Raw genomic sequence first — 19,216 nt, forward strand, 5'->3', positions numbered from 1 at the left:
CCTTTTTATATTTCTAGGAGAAAGAGGGCTGGTAGAGATGGTAACATTAAAGGAAAAGGTATTGAACCTTGGTGCTTAAGGGGTTAGGGGGTTAAGGCTCTGAGTTTGAGCAGGGGCTCTCTTGGAATTAGTTTGTTTGGAGTCTCTCTTTAGAGCTTCTCATAGGAGTCATCACTCTGAAGTCTCTCTTATTCCCTGAAGTTGATGTGATAGGTGGGTCTGGAGCTGCCTCCATCTTAGAAGTGGACTATACCCTGGGAGGGCCTGAGGAGGATTGCTCAGACAAGCTCTCCTGCTGGCTTTTGGGAGAATCAATAGTCAGTCTCCTCCTCCCCACCCTTTCCTCACCCAGTCTCTTCTTTGCCCAGCTTCCCCTTTTCTTGCTCCAGGGAGAAAGAGATTAAAGTACAGGGAAAGGGGATAAAGGAGGCTTCCTGTGCTCTCCCACCCGCTTCTGGTTCAGCCTTCTGGCCAAAGGAAGTCCTTGTGACTTATCTGAGTTCTGGCCTAGCTCACTGGGAGAGTGACAGTGAGGCCTGGGGCCAGGGCTCGGTTTTCATCAAATGTTCTTTTGTCTGTCTGTCCTTCGCCTGTACAGCTCCTGCAGATCCTTTGGAAGAGGGAAGCAGACAGCTGTGAGAGGGAAGAACTGGGCATTTGGACCTTGATCTTAGACATCTTTCAATCTCTGCCAGAGACTCAACTAATCACACCTAAGACATCTAGAAATGTCAGATGAAGAGAAGGTTTTGGAAGTCTAGAGTTCGAGACTAAACATAAGACATTTCTATTTTACCATTATGTTTCTCCCATCATCTGTGAAATGAAAATGATGCCAATACTGCTCATTTGATGAAACTGGCTCAGAAAGGCCATGTGTTTTACTCAACATCATATGGCAGAGTCCCCATTTTTTTCGCTTGAAGCTCTGGGGAAAGATTCAACTTTTCTCTTTAATTTTACTTGACCTAGCTGAAATTATAAAAATTAACCCAGATTTAAGATTTCCAGGGAGCTATGAGGTTTCTTACAAGGTAAACTGATGACGCAGTTGATGATCTGTTTATTAGACAAAAGATTTGTGGCTGATACTACCAAATTTCTAAAAGTTTAAAATTAAGCAACTGACCAATACAAATGATGCACAAGAGTGATTCAGAAGAGGATCTCTACAACATTGTCTGCTCATGCATTAGGCATTTCCTGAGTCCAGCTTCAACATTTTAAAAGCTTACATTAACATCCCAAAACATAAGCTAAAATATTTGAATTTAAGATTACACAGCCTTAGTTTTAGGTATTGGTCCAAAGAATCTTGCCAGCTCTTAAGACTAATATACCTTAAGTAGGGAGATACCAACTCAAATCTAAAGTAGCTAATTCTAATACTGCCAGTTAGAATAGTTTACTTCTTAGGAAGCCTAAAGATTTTAACTTGCTATCATATAATGAGTAGTAATGTATACATTTCAAAGCCTCTATTTCTTTATTCTTAGAAATAAAAAACACTGTTACATCTAAAAAGCTGAAAGTCTTTATTTGCTAGACATTTCCACATGGACATTTATTAAATTTTATTTTGCCTTACAAGTCTTATTCTTTGTAACACACCACTTTTTTTTTTCAGGAATATAATTTAAACCATCCTACACAGAATATCAAGAAACTTGATTTCCCCAGGTAGACTTAACTATTCTTCCTCTTTGGCAGGTATTGCAATCTATGGTCATTACAATATGAACACACACATGTGCGCGTGCGCACATACACACACACCCCAGCAATTATATTGTGTTTTAGACGGATGTATTTGAATGTCTATCTTTGCAACATCTTCAGGGCCAAGAGCAAGTTGTGTGTTGTCAGAACTTAGCACAGTGCCTATAACATAGCACACTGAATAAACTGGTACAATGAATGAATGTGTTACTTTGCTTTCCAACTATTCCTTAAGCTTCTTAAGAGATGGAGCCTTAAATTATTTTTAGTCCCAATAATATCTAACAGCGCTGGGAACCTAGTCAACATTCAGTAAATATGTACTGATTTACTTGCAGTTTCATAGCAAAAATGTGATTAAACAGCACCCTTCTCCCTATTACCAAATTCGCTCAAGTAGAAACCAGATATTAATTTGTCAAGGAAGCTGTAAAAGAGATTTCTATATTGGATGACAACTTATGCTAAATCACCTCTAAAATCTTTTCCAATTCTGAAATTCTATTACTTTTATTTCTTTAAAAGAAATTTAACAGGTGTAGGACCCTCTTAGATTAAAATGACCTTTTTAGAGTAGAATAAACCAATATCATGAGAATATCACCATTATTCAGAAACCACTAAATTTTAAATAATTTTTTTTAAATCTCTGAAAGACTAAAGTATACTAAATAGTTAATGAACATAAGCAAGCCTTCAAAAGTTCATTTGAAAACTGGTTGTTTAGAAAGAAGAAACCATTTTCCCACAAAACAACATGGAGGTTTTTAGACTCTCATGGCAGCTTGTAAAATCTATTCCATGGGTACAAGGTCAAGTACTAATACCATTATAGAACTCAGTCAACACTCACAATGAGGTTTACTTTGGGATGCCTTAAAAATACTTCTCTACCCAACATCCATATGAATGGACAATCTGTACAAGAAAAACCTGATTTTCACCATGGCATTCAACTTTATTATAAAACAACCACAAATGGCCAAAACATAACAAATTCTTGTTTCTGTAAAAATATACTTCACTGGGTTCACTGCAGTGATTCTGTAACTTGCTCTTCCAAGGTGCCTCAATGTCTACAGTTTCTTAAGTCTCTTTGACATAAAAGCATGATTTTTTTTTACACAATTTTGGTTGTAGTTTTCTAACACGTGAGGACACATAACATACAAATCAGGAGTTGTTGATCTATTTTTAGCACATTTTTGCAGTACATCCTCAAAGGATTTTTTTCTTTCTAGTTTATTGCTCAAGCTTAAGGGCGTGTCTCCCTTCTCCGGCACTGGGTTTATGATAATTGTTGGAGAGAGGATGCTCCTTGCATTCCTATCAAGTTCTGCAGAGGGCTGTTTAATCTCTGATACTCCTAAAGAAGATCACTTGCTACTGGCTGCTTTTTCTACTTTTTTGCAGGGGAGATCTGATTTTTATCACCTCTCATTAATTATACCACACAAAGCTTTCCTCCATCAGTTTATGACCCAGTTTTAAATGAAGAGTTTGTACAATTGCTTTTACTAAGACAGTTAATAAATTCTTAGAGCTGCTGAAGTACATTGATGCATTCACTAACACACATTTCTTGTGTTAGGTCTAAGACACAAAAGTGGGTACAAAGATGTACCAGACACAGATCCTGCCTTTGAGCAACTTGAAGTCTTGAAAGGACAATGAGATATGTTAATATTTTCTTCTATACACTGTGATTAGTTGTCAACAAAGAGGTAATACTAATTGCTTTGGTAGGGCATAAGGTCCCAGATTTTACACACTACAGGATTAAATTCTTTGTCTTAACTCTGATAAGTCTGAAGCTTAAATCTCACGTGCCTGGCATCTGTGGTAAGCTCCACTTAGGTCAATACTGATGTCAAGCCACACACGGGGGATCCTAGCAAGGAAACAGTGGAAGGCACCATGCTCGCCTGTGCCACCCCCGTACCTGCCACACCGGCCTCTCGTGTTTCCTTTGCCGGGAAAGTTCCTCATCTGGATACCCCCATGCCTCCCCATCTCAGCTCCTTTGGTATTGCTCCAATGTTACTTTTTCAGAGAGGACTTCCTTGACCACCTTATTTAAAGCAGGGCCCCTGTCTCTCTCCCTCCTTGCACTGCTTTTTCACAAAGCACTTAAAATACACCTGACATTGTATTTTAAAAGTATCCGTTGATATTTTTTTGGTAGGGCCTTTTCATTTTTATCACTGCCTCAACTCACTGCCTAGAGCTTAATCGTATGTAAAGGACAAATGCCCAAAGTTCTCGACACACGGATTGTCCCTGTAGGCTCCCTTCCACCAGGCCATTCACTCTCTGCAAGTGCATCTCCAGTAACGGGAAACTCACAACTGAACATGGTAGTTTCAGAAAGAGCTTAACTTTTTGAAAATTGGGTTTGTACTGAGCCAAAATCTTCCTTCTAAAACTTCTGTTGTTGGTTCTATTTGGTGTCCTAGGATGCATGAAATCAGTTTAGACCATTTACACTTTCCACATGGCAGCCCTTTGAGCACCTGCTATCTTTTCTCATGATCCCATCAATTTTCTCAGCTTTAGGCTATGTGTACCTTCAAGTAGGTCTCGTACAGGTTTTTGGTCTCTTTTTTCTACTGGTCACAATCTCTTAAGTTATGGTGTAAAATACCCAGAAATAAGCACAGTTATCTCTGTAATTCAAAGGTCTCAGTCCCTTTTCAAGGCTGTTAGGGTGGCACCAGTGGTAAAGAACCTGCCTGCCAATGCAGGAGACATCACAGACATGGGTTCGATCCCCGCATCAGGAAGATCCCCTGGGGAATGAAATGGCAATCCACTCCAGTATTCTTGCCTGGAGAATCCCATGGACAGAGCAGTCTGGCAGGCTATGGTCCATGGGGTCATGAAGAGTCAGACACGACTGAAGCGACTTAGCTTACAAATGCTCACTGTACATTAGCACATGGCAAAAATGTCTCATCCATTCTCCCTCACTCATCCTGTCATTCCACAGAATGAACTCTGGTGAGTACTTACTTATCCAGGACCACTACTGTCTCTCCTTCCGGGGACACATGAATGAACCTTACAGGTGAGGCCTGGTCTCACAAGGTTTCTATCTATTCCCAACAATTAGAGATAGTTCTTTCAGCTAGAGTTTTGCTTTTGGAAACAATGGGATGCTAAATCTTAAGAGTTAATGATGTACCCACTTGTGAAATTTAGAGTTAGGAAATTTCCTGCTTGTAAATAGAATATTTGCACAGAGATTTAGAAATTTACAATTGGGAAAGGAATGAGAATTAGGTGGAGCTTCTGACCCATATTCTATAAAGGAAATCTGAAGAAATTAGTTTATATAGTGAAGTGTACTTTATATAGTCAAGTTTATATTTGTTGCGTATGTGGTGGGCAAGGGAACCCTCAGGGGCAGAGGGCTGAACTTTCCATGTTCCTCCAAGCACAGTATTTTATCAGTTCCTGCAAAGTCCCTCCCTCTCCATCTCCTCTTCCTCCTCTCTTTTCTTTCCTTTTATCAACTTACACCATTCTATTCCCCTCACCACCACAAGTGAGCACTCTTCATATAAATTGTGATATATGTTCACCAAGTTTCTCAAAAATAACTAGAATATTCTTAATATTGCTTTGAATTTATAAACTAATTTTTGAGGACTGAACATCTTTGCAATGTCAAGTTTGTGCCATCCAAAGACACAATGTCTGTCTATTTATTCAAATAGTCATTTATGAGGCATTTAAAATCTATTAATGAAGTTCTTGTGTATTCTTGATTAGCTTAATTCCTAGATACTTAATAGCTTTCATTGCCACTGTGAGTGGGATCTTATACTTTGTTAAATCTTTCAGTTGATATGTATCTTTCTAGTTGGGAGTGTTTTATTTCGTAAAGTAAATACAAAACAATAATACCAGATTTTAAAAAAACTATAGGAAGGCCAGATGTTCCAAAACAATAGGAACTGCAAAATAAAAATAACAAAAATGCAGGAGTTTACAAAGAAAAACAGCAGCATGGGGACAAAAGAACAGCACACATTATGTTAAATATAAGATTCCAGATATAATGTAGGAACTTACAAGCCTTGCAATTAAAATGTAGTGCCAAGTGTTAGCCTAATCCTCAGCACAGAGACCCTGTGTAAGCCGAGAAGATCCAGACGTGATCAGTCTTCTCAGGGAAATGGAAAGGGGGTTCTTGGGGAGGGACCAAGTGAGGGAAGAGGAGGAGGAGTGAATCTGCTTGCCAGACAGGATGAGAGGATCGAGGCGGGTCTCCAAATCAAACGTCCCGATTAGAAATACAAGGTTATCTCCCTCCATCTCGTGACAAACCTGCTTAATAGAGATTTTTAAACACAGATTTTGGTGATTTACAACTAAGGATCCACAAGAGACTAGGACTGAACCCGGGTCTCCTGTATTGCACGCAGATTCTTTACCAACCGAGCCACTAGGGAAGTCCTAACAAGAGACTAAATATAAGCAAATCTCAGTTGCTTCACAGATGAAAAAATTCAATACTCTTGTCAGTGCTTTGTTATCTGAGGGAAAGATGTATTATTAAACAATCAATAGGCAACAAAGTCACAACAATCCATAATAGTGAAATAAAAGGAAATGCTCCCCATTCAGAGTGGTATTGGGCGGCATTAGATGGTCTAAGAGAAGCATTTAGGTTCATGTCCTATGTTAAACCCAAGAGAACGAGGTGAAAGGCACTCATATATTATTCTTGTGGTCAGGAATTCACTGCACATTAAGTTGTCAAGGTGATAGATGACAAGAAATAAAGTTCTAGGGAAGAAAAAGTATCAGTTTGAATAAACCATCATAACAAGGAAATCCTAACTAAGGCATACTTTTGTTACGAGATGTAACAGGGATTGTGAAATAGTGTTTCTCTCACAGCACCCACCACCATGATGAGATGAGAAAGGTTGTTCTTTAAAATTATTTTCACCATCAAATGATTTTTGTTTTATATTCCCCAAAGAGTGAAGTAGAATGGTGACATGTTGTGGGTACACAGAAACTTTATAAAACATATCTTAGATGAGGTCTTCATTTTAAGCCTACCCACTGGTACTATCTACTGTTACATTAGGATTCTGAATTTCACCTTAAACAATAGGCTAATCTAAGTAAGAATTTCTGAGTCTCCATCTGTAAATTCAGATTTGGCAAAGGAAAAATCTACTAGAGATCCTGGGTAGTATAGGACAAAGGGTTAGGGGAGAGAGGCAGAAGCAAGGATTCAGGGTGTGTAAACAAAATGAACTATTCTGGAGACTTCCCTGGTGGTCCAGTGGTTAAGATTCCAAGCTCCCAATGCAGGGGGCCTGGGTTCAATCCCAGTTTGCATGCTGCAACAAAACATCACACACATAGTAACCAAGAGCCCATGTGCTGCAACTAAGCCCCGGCACAGCCAAATACATTTTTTTAAAAAATGAACTACTCTGAAATCACTAATTTTTACCACCTGTGCTTTCCAGTGAATTGCCTGTATTTTCAGTTGAAGGCCATTTGCCATGGAGTTGATGCTGATGTCTAAATCAGAGAAGCAGTTGAGTATGAAGCAAAAATTAAAGTGAGGATCAACTCCAACCAGCAAGCTCTGATGTCCCAAACTCTTCTCCAGTGTGACTCTGCTGGACAGTTTGCTCCTGGCCATTGGCTTAGTCTATAAGGATTTTTTTTGTAGGTGATTTCAAGTTATTGAAATCATTCTCTTGGCTTTTTCCCCCTCTAATTCAGAAAGCAGGAAATGTCTTTCCTGTGTAGCAGTCACAGAGCAGTCCCCTAGGGTTTCCAGGGGGCTTGTCTTCCAGTTCCTGTTGCTGGTTTCTAACTGTTAACTCTATATTTGGTAACAGCTTGACCATGGGCTGTTTTGGATTTGGTCATAATAAGATAACCTGGAGTCATGGAGCAGAGATCTAAAGCAACCTTATTTTTCCAGGAAGCAGCGTGTTGACCTTTCAGGATTTCGTCTATTTTATTGAATGTGAGTATTTGAATAGTATTGTTTATAGCACTAGGTTGGGTGTTTATGCTATTGGTCCTTGAGGGTGTGTGGCTGTACAGAAATAGGATACATACAGTCTCCTGGTTTACAATGAGTTTATATTTGTTTGTTATGTGGACTGATAAAATCTAAGGAATGCTCTTTATGCGTGCTCTTAGTCCATGGCAGCCTTGAAAAATAGTCACTTGCTCAGAAATGAATAAATATTTGTCAGATGAGTAAGACAAATGTTGATTCTGATCCCTTCACATTGCGAGGCAAGAATCAACACACCATTGACAAGGCAGTATCTTCCTCCTTTCTCCAGTATTTTCAAAGCTGCATAGTGTTAAACCTATATGCACACCATCTCTTTTGGAATAAAGAGATAATTACATACATTACCATGTGTAAGATGGATAGCTAGTGGGAAGCTGCTATATAACATAGGGAGCCCAGCCTGGTGCTCTGAGACGACCCAGAAGGGTGGGATGGGGGTGGGGTGGGGGGAGGCTCATGAGGGAGAGGAGATATATATATATATATATATATATATAAAATTATGACTGATTCACATTGTTGCATGGCAGTCATCAACACAACACTGTAAAGCAATTATCCTCCAATTAAAAAAATAAATTAATTTAAAAAATAAAGTAAAAGGGTAAGTGTATAATGATCAAAAAAAAAAAAAGAGATAATGAACTATTGTTCGCTATTGGAAGAGGCTATTTATAAAATAGTAAAAAAAGCTGCTGGAAACCTATTTTACCACCAATGAGTACTCTTCTAACCCTACTGAGATTTTGCTTTGCTGTGTTTTCAAATCCCAAGAGTTATCTTGTTTTATAAACATGATCAGAATGAATGACTGCACTTTTATTGCACAAAGGGAAAATCAAGGCATAACAACATATTGTGATTATTGTAAGAGCCCCTTAGAAGTGGGAAAGGATTTTGAGCTTCAAAGAGAACCTTTTGTTTATGAAGTTATCAGTCATTTAACAGGATTATCACAGCAGAGCTAAAATAAGAGCTTAAATTCTCCCCCTCGGGAACATTACTTTCATTTGCAATACAAATACTGGGTGGTTTTACTTTCTTTAGTAATTTATATTGTATTTCTTGCCTCTTGAATGTTCACTACAGGTTAGAAGTTATTATTTGTTAATAGTAGGTGTACAGTGAATAATCTTTTAGAGAACCTAAGCTGTAAATCAGAAAAAACCAATCTTGTTATAACTTTCTATTTTCTCTTTCAGTCATCTTGCATTTATTTTTATACTTAAAATCCTATTTTACAAGCCAAAATTTGGCCATTACAATGTGCAACTGTAATGATTCCATAATATCGCACCCATAGCAGGGTACACAGGAGTGAAAGTTACATGGTGGAGAACAGACCCGAGATCTGAACCCTGGCTGCATCTCTCTTGGCTTTGGGACATCACCTAACCTTTCAGATGAGAATGCTCACCTGAAAAATGGGACTGATCTACCTCCCAAGGGTCCTTACAGGAGCTAAATAAAATGCATACAGATTCTATCACAGGCTCCTTACCAGTGTCACTCAATGGGAGTGCTATTAGCATCCTGGATTCTGTGGGAATGCCCCACCCAGAGCAGGATGCCCCTGAAAAGGGTATGAGGACCCATCAATGAGGGCTTTCTGAAATAATCACACTAAATCTACTGCTTATATTGATTTTTTCCTTTAATTCCTCTTTTCAAAAAATGTATATTTTGGTTTTATATACTTATTCTTTGAGAATTTGCTCAAATTCACCTCCTCAAGTCCCTAACTTCCAGTAGCTGAGATGACATCATATTTAATGCTCTTGAAGTCTACCACCATCAAGGTGCTTACACATTGAATGGCATTGCTTCTGTATTCCTACGGACTGTAGATAGTTAGCAATCCGAGGGCAGGGGCTGTACTGTATTGTCTTTCAGTGTCTCTAGCACACCACACAGCACCTGATAGACTGAGTATGCTTAGGGGTTTTGTTGAACCATGGTCTACCCCATATGAATTCTGAGCTCTGTAGCCTTCACATTCTGATGCAATCTTCCTTTGGGGTATGTCAGATGTTTTAGAACCTTGACATCTCAGATTGTACTTCTGATGTCCAGTCAACTGGCATCCATATTCTTAAAGGTGGTAAGGATGAAACAGGCCTGTGTGTGAAGGCTCCAGGTTGGGTCACCCATCTGAGGAGCAGGTACTTGATGTGCTGGGCAGGGTGCTAAGTGGGAAGCTTCTGTGTAGCAGAGAGACACAACGGGGACTGTGATCCGGGAAGATGGTTCTGACCAGGGCTCAGGAAGAGATAAAGTTGCGCTTGAACTCACAGCAGCCATTTCCCTAAATGATGTTCATCATGGCACTGTCATAGGTACACACTCCCATTTTCATTTATTTTGTTCCAAGTTAGCTACTAGTTCTTATAGATGCTTTGTGGTTTCCCTTTTCCACGATGGAATAAGTAAATAAGGGAAACACCTGCGCTTGTTAATAAGCAGGCCCTGTGGCACAGTGATAAAGTAAGACAGATGCAGAGTCTTCCTACAGACCTATGTTACCCCCCTTCTGCTATTTCCCCAACTTGCCATTCCAAAATCTGCCCTTCTCCTCGAGGACCCCAATCCATACCCACCTTGTTGCTGCATCTTGCTGCCTCCCTCCCCCCACAATCTCTCAGCAGATGGGTCACTTTCTACTTCGTGGAAGCTCTCTAAGGCATACACTCCCATCTTATTGTGTCTTTCCTCTCCCTGCAAAAAATGTCTCTGTAGCCATAATTCTTGTACTTGTAGAAGGTGATCCCTCTACTCAAATCAATGATAATCCCCCCTGGATTCTGGATCCAACACCTCCTTCCTCCTGAAGATGATCATTCTCTTACCATCAACTCCTGGGTCTTCTATTCAACTGCTTACTTCTCCACTTAGACATTTAACATATTTTAAACTAATTTTTTTCATTTATTTTTATTAGTTGGAGGCTAATTACTTTACAATATTGTAGTGGTTTTTGCCATACACTGACATGAATCAGTCATGGATTTACATGTGTTCCCCATCCTGATCCCCCCTCCCCCCTCCCTCCCCATCCCATCCCTCTGGGTCTTCCCAGTGCACCAGCCCTGAGCACTTGTCTCATGCATCCAACCTGGGCTGGTGATCTGTTTCACCCTTGATAGTATACTTGTTTCAATGCTATTCTCTCAGAACATCCCACCCTCGCCTTCTCCCACAGAGTCCAAAAGTCTGTTCTGTACATCTGTGTCTCTTTTTCTGTTTTGCATATACGGTTATCATTACCATCTTTTAAAATTCCATATATATGCATTAGTATACTGTATTGGTGTTTATCTTTCTGGCTTACTTCACTCTGTATAACGGGCTCCAATTTCATCCATCTCATTAGAACTGATTCAAATGAATTCTTTTTAATGGCTGAGTAATATTCCATTGTATACATATTTCAAACTTAACATGCTCGAAAAAAAACTTTTTCCAGTGGCTCAGGCCTAAAAATCTTATAGTAATTTTTGATTTCTTTTTCTCTCATTCATCTCATTCAATCCAATCTTCTAGCAACTCTCTTTTTTTTTTTCATTCAAAATATATCCAGAACCACAGCCTCACTCCTAGTCCAAGCCATCTGATTTGTGTCATGCCTGGATTATTGCACTAGCCTTCTCAGTCATCCCCGTTTCCATCCTTACCCCCTACACTGTATTCTCAGCACCTAGAGTGGTCTTGTCAAAACCTAAGTCAGATAATGACAACCCTCCAAACACAGAGCATCTCACTCAGAGCAGGGACAGCATCTTTCCAGTGGCCTCCAGGCCCTCCAAGATCCGGCAGCTGTTGCCTCTCAGGCCTCAATCTCCTATTACTCTCCTCCTCACTCTGCTCTCGCCCACTGGCCTCCTGGCCTTTCCCTCAGTGTGTGAGGAACACCCCTGCTTCAGGCCTGTAACGTCACCTCAACATTCAAACTTAGAGTGTTATAACAGATCTCACTTGGTTCCAGAATCACTTGGAAACAGGACTGGAGTCACAGCTTACCAGCCAGGCAGCATCAGGCTCTTTCCCTTTGGGGGGTAATCTTCACAACTATCTGTGTGGTGGTCCACTCTGCTGCCCAAGAGCTAGTCTCTCCCCAGGTTTTTCCTCCCCGATCATCTCAGGTGCAAGGAAGAGAGATCCACAGTATGCAGGTTCTGGATTTACTCTGACTTGATGCCTTATGTTCCCAAGGAGCCAACAACTCTTGTAACTTAGGAGATAGATATTCCACGTGTCAAGGGACATGCCCAGTTACAGGAGTCACCAGAATCACAGAAATTCCATCTATGTCTTCCTACCGGGCATTTTTATCATTGCCGGAGCCCAGATGTAGTTGACCAATCAGCAGCCATTGATGCCATAAGCAATGTTGCCTAGTAACACAATTAACATTCTACTGTATCAGGCTCCAGGGAAACTGAGATAGAAAGCTGAGAAAGCCAAATGTCAATTTCTTCTGTAGAAGGGGAAGGGTACTATGACTGCTTTGTTCACTGTGTCTTTTGCTCCATCTATTCCCTCTGATAGGATGGCTCCTCCCCGGATATCTGGATAGGCTGCTCTCTCACTGACTTCAATTCCTTCTTCACAAGTCACCTCCCTGATGAGGGCACCCTGTTTGAGAACCTCAAGTGCTAATCTCAGCTGCTGGGATTTCCTACCATTCTTGTGTGCTTTATTTTCTTTTCCATTGTTCTTATTACTTTCAAACATGTATGCTGATGCTGCTGTTCACTCACTCAGTTGTGTCCGACTCTTTGTGACCCCATGAACTGCAGCACGCCAGGCTTGCCTGTCCTTCACCACGAGTTTGCTCAAACTCATGTCCATTAAGTCAGTGATGCCATTCAACCATCTCATCCTATGTCGCCCCTTTCTCCTCTCACCCTCAATCTTTTCCAGCATCAGGGTCTTTTCCAGTGAATCAGTGTATAACTGATTGATTTTGCTTATTTTTTCCCCCATAGAACTTAAATTTTATAAGGCTAGGAGATTTGTCTTGTTTTTATCTCCTGCATTGACAATGCCTGGCCTGTTCAACGCTGCCTGTCACACAGTAGGTTCTTCAACAACCATCTGTTTTATTTATGAATGAATTTATGCCCTTTCTTTCAAACTCTAGTTTTTCACTGGCATCATTTATTGGTGTGGGGAGGAGGGCGAAATATTTTCAGCCCGCAAATAAAATGCAGCCTGGTGTTAGGGATTAGGATAGGGACTTGGGGCCAAACTGTTTGGATTTCAACAAGGGTTTCGTCAGTCACCTTGGAAGTTTTCCTAATCTCTTGGTGCCTTAGTTTTGCATCTATAAATGGGGATAATAATAGAACATCCTAGGGTTGGTATGAGGATGAAATGATTTAAAACATATGTAAAGTGTTCAGAAGAGTGTCTGACACGTAGGAAGCACGGTGCTCAGACATTTAGTCGTGTCCGACTCTTTGTGCCCCTGTGGTCTGTAGCCCACCAGGCTCCTTTGTCCATGGGATTTCCCAGATGAGAATACTTCAGTGGGTAGCCATTTCCTTCTCCAGGGAATCTTCCTGACCCAGGGACTGAACCTGCGTCTCCTACATTGCAGGTGGATTCTTCACCACTGCACCCACCTGGGAAATCCTAGGAAGCACTAGATACTATTATTAAAATTAACAACAAAAAGGTCTTTATTTCTACTCTGCACCACTTCTAGCTACTTCCCTCTTTCCTGACTTTTCCTCTCAGATGATCTATCAACACATGAAAGTTCCATCTACCCCACAGCCTTTAACTTCCATTCAGTTTTCCACCCACCTGCACTAAGGTTTCTAAAGGCCTAGTTGCTGTTTTTCTCTCCTCAGCCTGTGAGATAGTTGAACCACCTGCCTTCCCTAACCACACCTGAGCCTCTCCCCTCTCCTGGTTTCCACCTGTCCTTAGGGCTGCCCCTCGTCAGCCTCTTCCAGAGGCGCCTCAGTTTCCATCACTCTCACTTTCTACTGCCATTCCTGACGTTACCTCACCAACCGCATCCTCCTGGTCTGACTCCATTCCCAGGCGCTGCTTCAACTATCACACTGAAGACACCCAAAGGGCATCCTACAGACTGTCTCCCACAGGCGTCGTGTCCTTTTCTCACATCCATGACTTGCAGCTTTCTTTCCTCTTCCTAGCACTTTCTTTATTGCCAGCTCCCTCTTCCTGACTGGCTCTTAAGTTTTAATATTGCAACCATTTCTCTGGTTCCCCTGCTTTGCAGGCAGAGCTCTTTGGAAGCCTCTATCACAACCTGTTCTGACTGCTTGTTTAGTTTCCTCCTAGAAATGAACTGCTTATGGTCACAAAGGATAGTGCCTGACACATAGATATGCCAAAAAAAAAAAAATCTAGATTCAACATATGAATGTACAGTATGTATACAGAATAAATTATGATTCAGTTACATTTTAATTCAGAACTAAAGCACTGGGTGTGAAAACATCTCATCAAAATGTCAGTTCTTTCAGAAAATCTTAGGAGTGAAAATAAGAGATAAAGAAAAAAACTTGATATTAACAATGTAAATGGCACTGTGCGTATATATGCTGTATTTTACCGTAAAGCCAACTCTGGAAGATAAAGGACTCCCTTTGATATTCATGACATCAAATATTACTTGACTATACTCAACTGCTGTTTGAACTCAGCTAAACCTTACAAATACCCTATTTACCTTATTAGGAAAGTTCAGGAAATTAGGCTTCAGGCTCCCTGCCATGATTATAAACACCACACGCAAACAGAGAAAGAGCAATGAATGTATACATGGTTAAAAATCACATACTTTTTTAAGAGGTTTCGAGGGCTTGGTGTCTTGCTCTGCCTCTTTCTTGACCTACCTGCAAAGTGCATCCGAACACACCGATCATCAGCATGGCCACGGACAGGTAATCGGTAAACACATCCCACCATGGCTTCAGCACCCGGAAGGCAGGCTGCTGCTCAGAGAACTGCCGAAACTCTGTCACCGGAATCATGTTTCTGAGAAAAGAGAGGTGACTGGTGAATTCATTTGTCTTTACACACAACATACTGCATTGTTCACAGCATTTGAAAATTCTGCTCCAACCTGTCGTATTCAGTAGTCTCAATTAGTCCATGAGCTGTCACTGTACCTTAGGGTTTTAACAAGTCATTGAGAAATCCACCCCTTGAGGAAATAAGGAGCCCCACATGGAAACAGCAAGCACCTCTACTAACTCCTGTCCAACCAGCAGTGCCCTTTAGCTCCAACGGGCCAAAGCCAAAGCCCAGAGAGAGAGCAAAGCTGCCTGTTATTTCCTGGTCTCTCCCTTTCCCCTGTCAGAAAGATATGCCAGAAAGAGCCAGAAGATGCCAGAAAGAGCGCAGCCCATCCTTTAAAATGTTTTTCCTATTTATCTTGTCATCTTGGGTTTTTTTGCTTTGAACTATTTTTAAAGTGTAAACCTCAGCATTGGTTTGTATTAATTATTTACTAAGTCCTGAAAGGCAAACGACTTTGCCACTAATCTTCTTATAAATGGGATCATCTCATGTGGGGAAGAGGTGTTGGGGAGAACTTTTTTTTTTTTCCCTATTTTTTTTTTTGTCCCTGTGATTTTTGACTCGATTTTTTTCCCCCTCTATTTCCTAAACATTTTAAATTTCACTGTGAACCTCAAACTTATCCTCTGAGAAGTCAATTTTCCCTGGAAACATCTGTTGTTTGTTGTTGTTTAGTCGCTAAGTCATGTCTGACTCTTCTGCAGCCTAGCCCTGCCAGGCTCTTCTGTCCATGGGATTTCCCAGGCAAGAATGCTGGAGTGGGTTGCCATTTCCTCCTCCAGGGGATCTTCCTGACCCAGGTATTAAGCCTTTATCTCTTGCATTGCAGATGGATTTTTTTTTTTTAACCACTGCGTCACCAGGGAAGCCCCAGCCTCTCTCTCTCTGAATGACAGAAGATGAATAGGGTATACTGAGGCTCTGGGAAAGAGAGACACATCCTTTCCTTCACCTGCACTGTTCTATCTTTTGGCTTAACCCCATTGCCTGTATTATGATTTAAGACTTCAAGTTAATCATCTGGCTACTGGGAGAAGGAATATTTTTTCCTTATCTCACGGCAAGGAAAAAGGGTGGCCAGTGAGGGCCAAAAAAACAGTTTCTCTTTTGCCATCTTTGGATCCAATAATCTCGCTCTTTACAGCTGCCCTTGTTATGTAGTCTGATTAAAGGGCAGGGAAAGGCTACATTTGGTGCTTGTTTTCCCAAGCCTTTTTGTTTCCCGGATCTTCTCTTTCCTAATAATGAATTCAAGGCTGTACCATAAACAGCCTAAAGAAAATGAAAGCCTCCTATTTGGGTTCACTAGTGTTTATCTTTGGAAATTATTATAATATGTTCCATTCCATCTCACTGCTTTACCTGACTTTTTCTTAAGCAGTAATTTGTCTTAACACAACACGGAAAATCCAACCGCTTGGCGCTCCTTTTACCTATGACCTACCCACTTGACATCTGTGCAGCATTTGATAAAATTTCCTCATTTTACTGAAACACAACTTCCTTAATTCCACTTTGTTCACCACCACTGGGTTGCAAGCTTCTTGAAGGGAGAACCTATATGTTATCATACGTGTGTTTCCAAAACATATGTTTCAGGCAAGCCACCCAAACTAAATAACGTCACCTACTCCTAGTGTTACTAACATTTCAGACTAGTCCAAAGTTTGATTTTCCTGACACTTTAGGACCTTTTTCTTCTCAATGGATCATTATAATCTCATGGCCCCAAACGTTTTCTAGTCACAGCTGTCCAGTGGCAGTCACAGACAGGCACTAAAACGCATCTTAACTTCCACTTTCTGCCTAGAAGCTACTGTTTTGTTCTATTTTGCACCCCCATCACTTACCACAGTGCCCGGAAAACAAGAGGCCCTGAGCAACTGTCTGTTAAATGGATGAGTCAATTCAGATGCTTGTTCACAGAGCAGGGCTCACCTAATCAGATTAGGAGTGACCCGAGCCAGCTGCAGTGACAGCACCAACAAGTACGGTCCTTGTGCTATAGTTCACATCTTTTGATAGATTTGGTTATTGGCTCCTTCATGATAAGTTTCCTGTATACCTTGGAAGGAACTGGGCTTGCTCTCTGAAGCAAGGAACAATTTCAGGAATAAAATACACCAATGTAGAGCTGTGGTTCTCAAGATTTTTGATCTTGGGAATCCCTTCATGTCCTAAAATGTAGGAGGAGGACCTCAAAGAGCACGCTTTAGGTGGGTGATACCTATCAATACTTACTACATTAGAAATTAAAATGAAATTTTAAAAAATATATATTAACTTATTTAAAAATAATAAACCCATTCCAGGTTAACATAAATTATGTTATTATAAAGATAACTATATACTCCAGAACAAAAACCATTAATGAGAATAATGGCATTGTTTCACATTTTTGCAAATCTCTTTACCAGTGGACTTAATAGAAAATAACTGGATTCTCATATTTGCTTCTTCATTCAGTCTGCTCTGATATGTTGATTTGATTGAAATTTATGAATCAAATATATATGCAGTTAGAGAAGGGAAGACTATCTTAACAGACTTTTCATATAATTGTGGATAATTATAATTTGTTAATATATCAAATTAACTTGGTAAGTTGCAGTATGGAGCCTGAAAACTGTATTAATGAACTTTTCAAACTCCTTGCTGTTAAAACTCATTCATCTGTCTTGTACTTTGAATGGATCTTTTGTCCGTATATGATTTGGCAACGACATTGGTCATTTGGAACATATGGAAAATACTGAATCACTTAGTCATGCAGATTTTCCAAATGCTGACAAATTATACTTAGAAATCACATTCATTGAAATCACTAATGTTTTCATGAGAAAATTTTTTAAGTAACTGGAGCCTGTCAAGCTCATGGTGGTGTACAAATTTTCCAAAATTCTAATCATCACTTGAAAGTTTGAATTTTATTTGTGGCAGCAAATATTATGTTGTTCTCCTTGAAATGTCAAGTTCTCTTCATTCATTTTGAGAAATTATCTTCCACGTACTCAAGTCTGAATATCAGTTGTTTTATTCAATTAAAAATGGTACATTATGATAAAGTGGCTAATTCAACTTTCAACTCAAATAAAGATTTCCCTTGAGATACCTACCTACTGTACTTGGAATTCAGCAGACGTGCTTTATGTATTCTTCCCTTTCATCACATCATGTATTATTACAATTTCTAGTCAAGGGTCAAGAGCTATTAATGTAATAATTTTTATGGATTCAACCAGGACATTAAGTAAAACTGGCATTTTTTTCTTTTAAGTTGTAAATGTGTGCCAGTGAGGAATACAGCAGAATTTGGTGCCTCTACCTTGATTCCCATTAAGATGACTTACCCACCAATGATTTTGTACCATCAATGAAAAATGCAAGAAATATCTTGGCATTAAAAACTAGTTTTGATCTTGTCAGTTCAGTTCAATTCAGTCGCTCAGTTGTGTCCGACTCTTTGTGACCCCATTGACTGCAGCACGCCAGGCTTCCCTGTCCATCACCAACTCCCGGAGCTTGTTCAAATTCATGTCCATCAAGTCAGTGATGCCATCCAACCACCTCATCCTCTGTTGCCCACTTCTGCTCCTGCCTTCAATCTTTCCCAGCATCAGGGTCTTTTCAAATGAGTCAGTTCTTTGCATCAGGTGGCCAAAGTATTGGCGTTTCAGCTTCAGCATCAGTCCTTCCAATGAATATTCAGGACTGATTTCCTTTAAGATTGACTGGTTTGATCTTTGATCTTGTGGACTCCCTAAAAATGTGTAGGTGACTGGTGTTCCACGAACCGCACTCTGAGAACCACTGAGGTAGAGGTTCACTGCTCCTGTGGCTCGCCTTGAAAAAGCAAAGGCCTAGGGCACTCATAACAGCGAGGCTGTCCGGTTCATTGGCATCTTTCTCTTAATGTGGAAAATAAAGACAAACTAAGCAATCTAGGAAACTTAAGTACTGTCTACTGCTTCCTCATACTGGTACAGCCTAGTTAAGAGGGTTTATCAGAGGAAACAGTCAAGGTGAAACAGACTTTTAGTGTTATAACTCTACTCTTAATGTACTTAACCTCTTTAGGGTAAGTGTGTGTATGTGCATGTGGTATGTACATGCTCTTATATGTATGTACACACATACTACATATAAACATATGTGGATGCATGTATAATACACACATATAGACTTTATTGTTTTAACATATCACAAGGCTCAAAGCCAATATCCAGCACAGATTTAATCCTTGGAATTATTTTTGATGCCAAAAAAAAAAAAAAAAAAGCAGGGGGAAGACAGGAAATATAGGAAATGACTTAAAACCTCTGAAACTAAAGAGAGGGTAAAGGAATCTTGCACTTGCTTAACTAAAAAAAA

The 19,216-nt window shown here is 40.1% G+C and overlaps 1 protein-coding gene across 2 annotated transcripts in view; it reads right to left on the reverse strand.

Moving 5' to 3' along the window:
- The window catches only part of LRRC8C (leucine rich repeat containing 8 VRAC subunit C), an 87,088-nt gene that overhangs the window by 21,573 nt on the left and 46,299 nt on the right, over window positions 1-19,216 (reverse strand). For both annotated transcript variants that reach the window (XM_043878877.1, XM_043878876.1), the window contains one exon: window positions 14,659-14,800. In XM_043878877.1, the coding sequence (XP_043734812.1) occupies window positions 14,659-14,796 (138 nt within the window). In that variant the 5' untranslated portion in view covers window positions 14,797-14,800. The remainder of the gene's footprint in view (window positions 1-14,658; window positions 14,801-19,216) is intronic.

This window comes from Cervus elaphus, chromosome 20 (genome assembly GCF_910594005.1).
Source record: "Cervus elaphus chromosome 20, mCerEla1.1, whole genome shotgun sequence".
Lineage (NCBI taxonomy): Eukaryota > Metazoa > Chordata > Mammalia > Artiodactyla > Cervidae > Cervus > Cervus elaphus.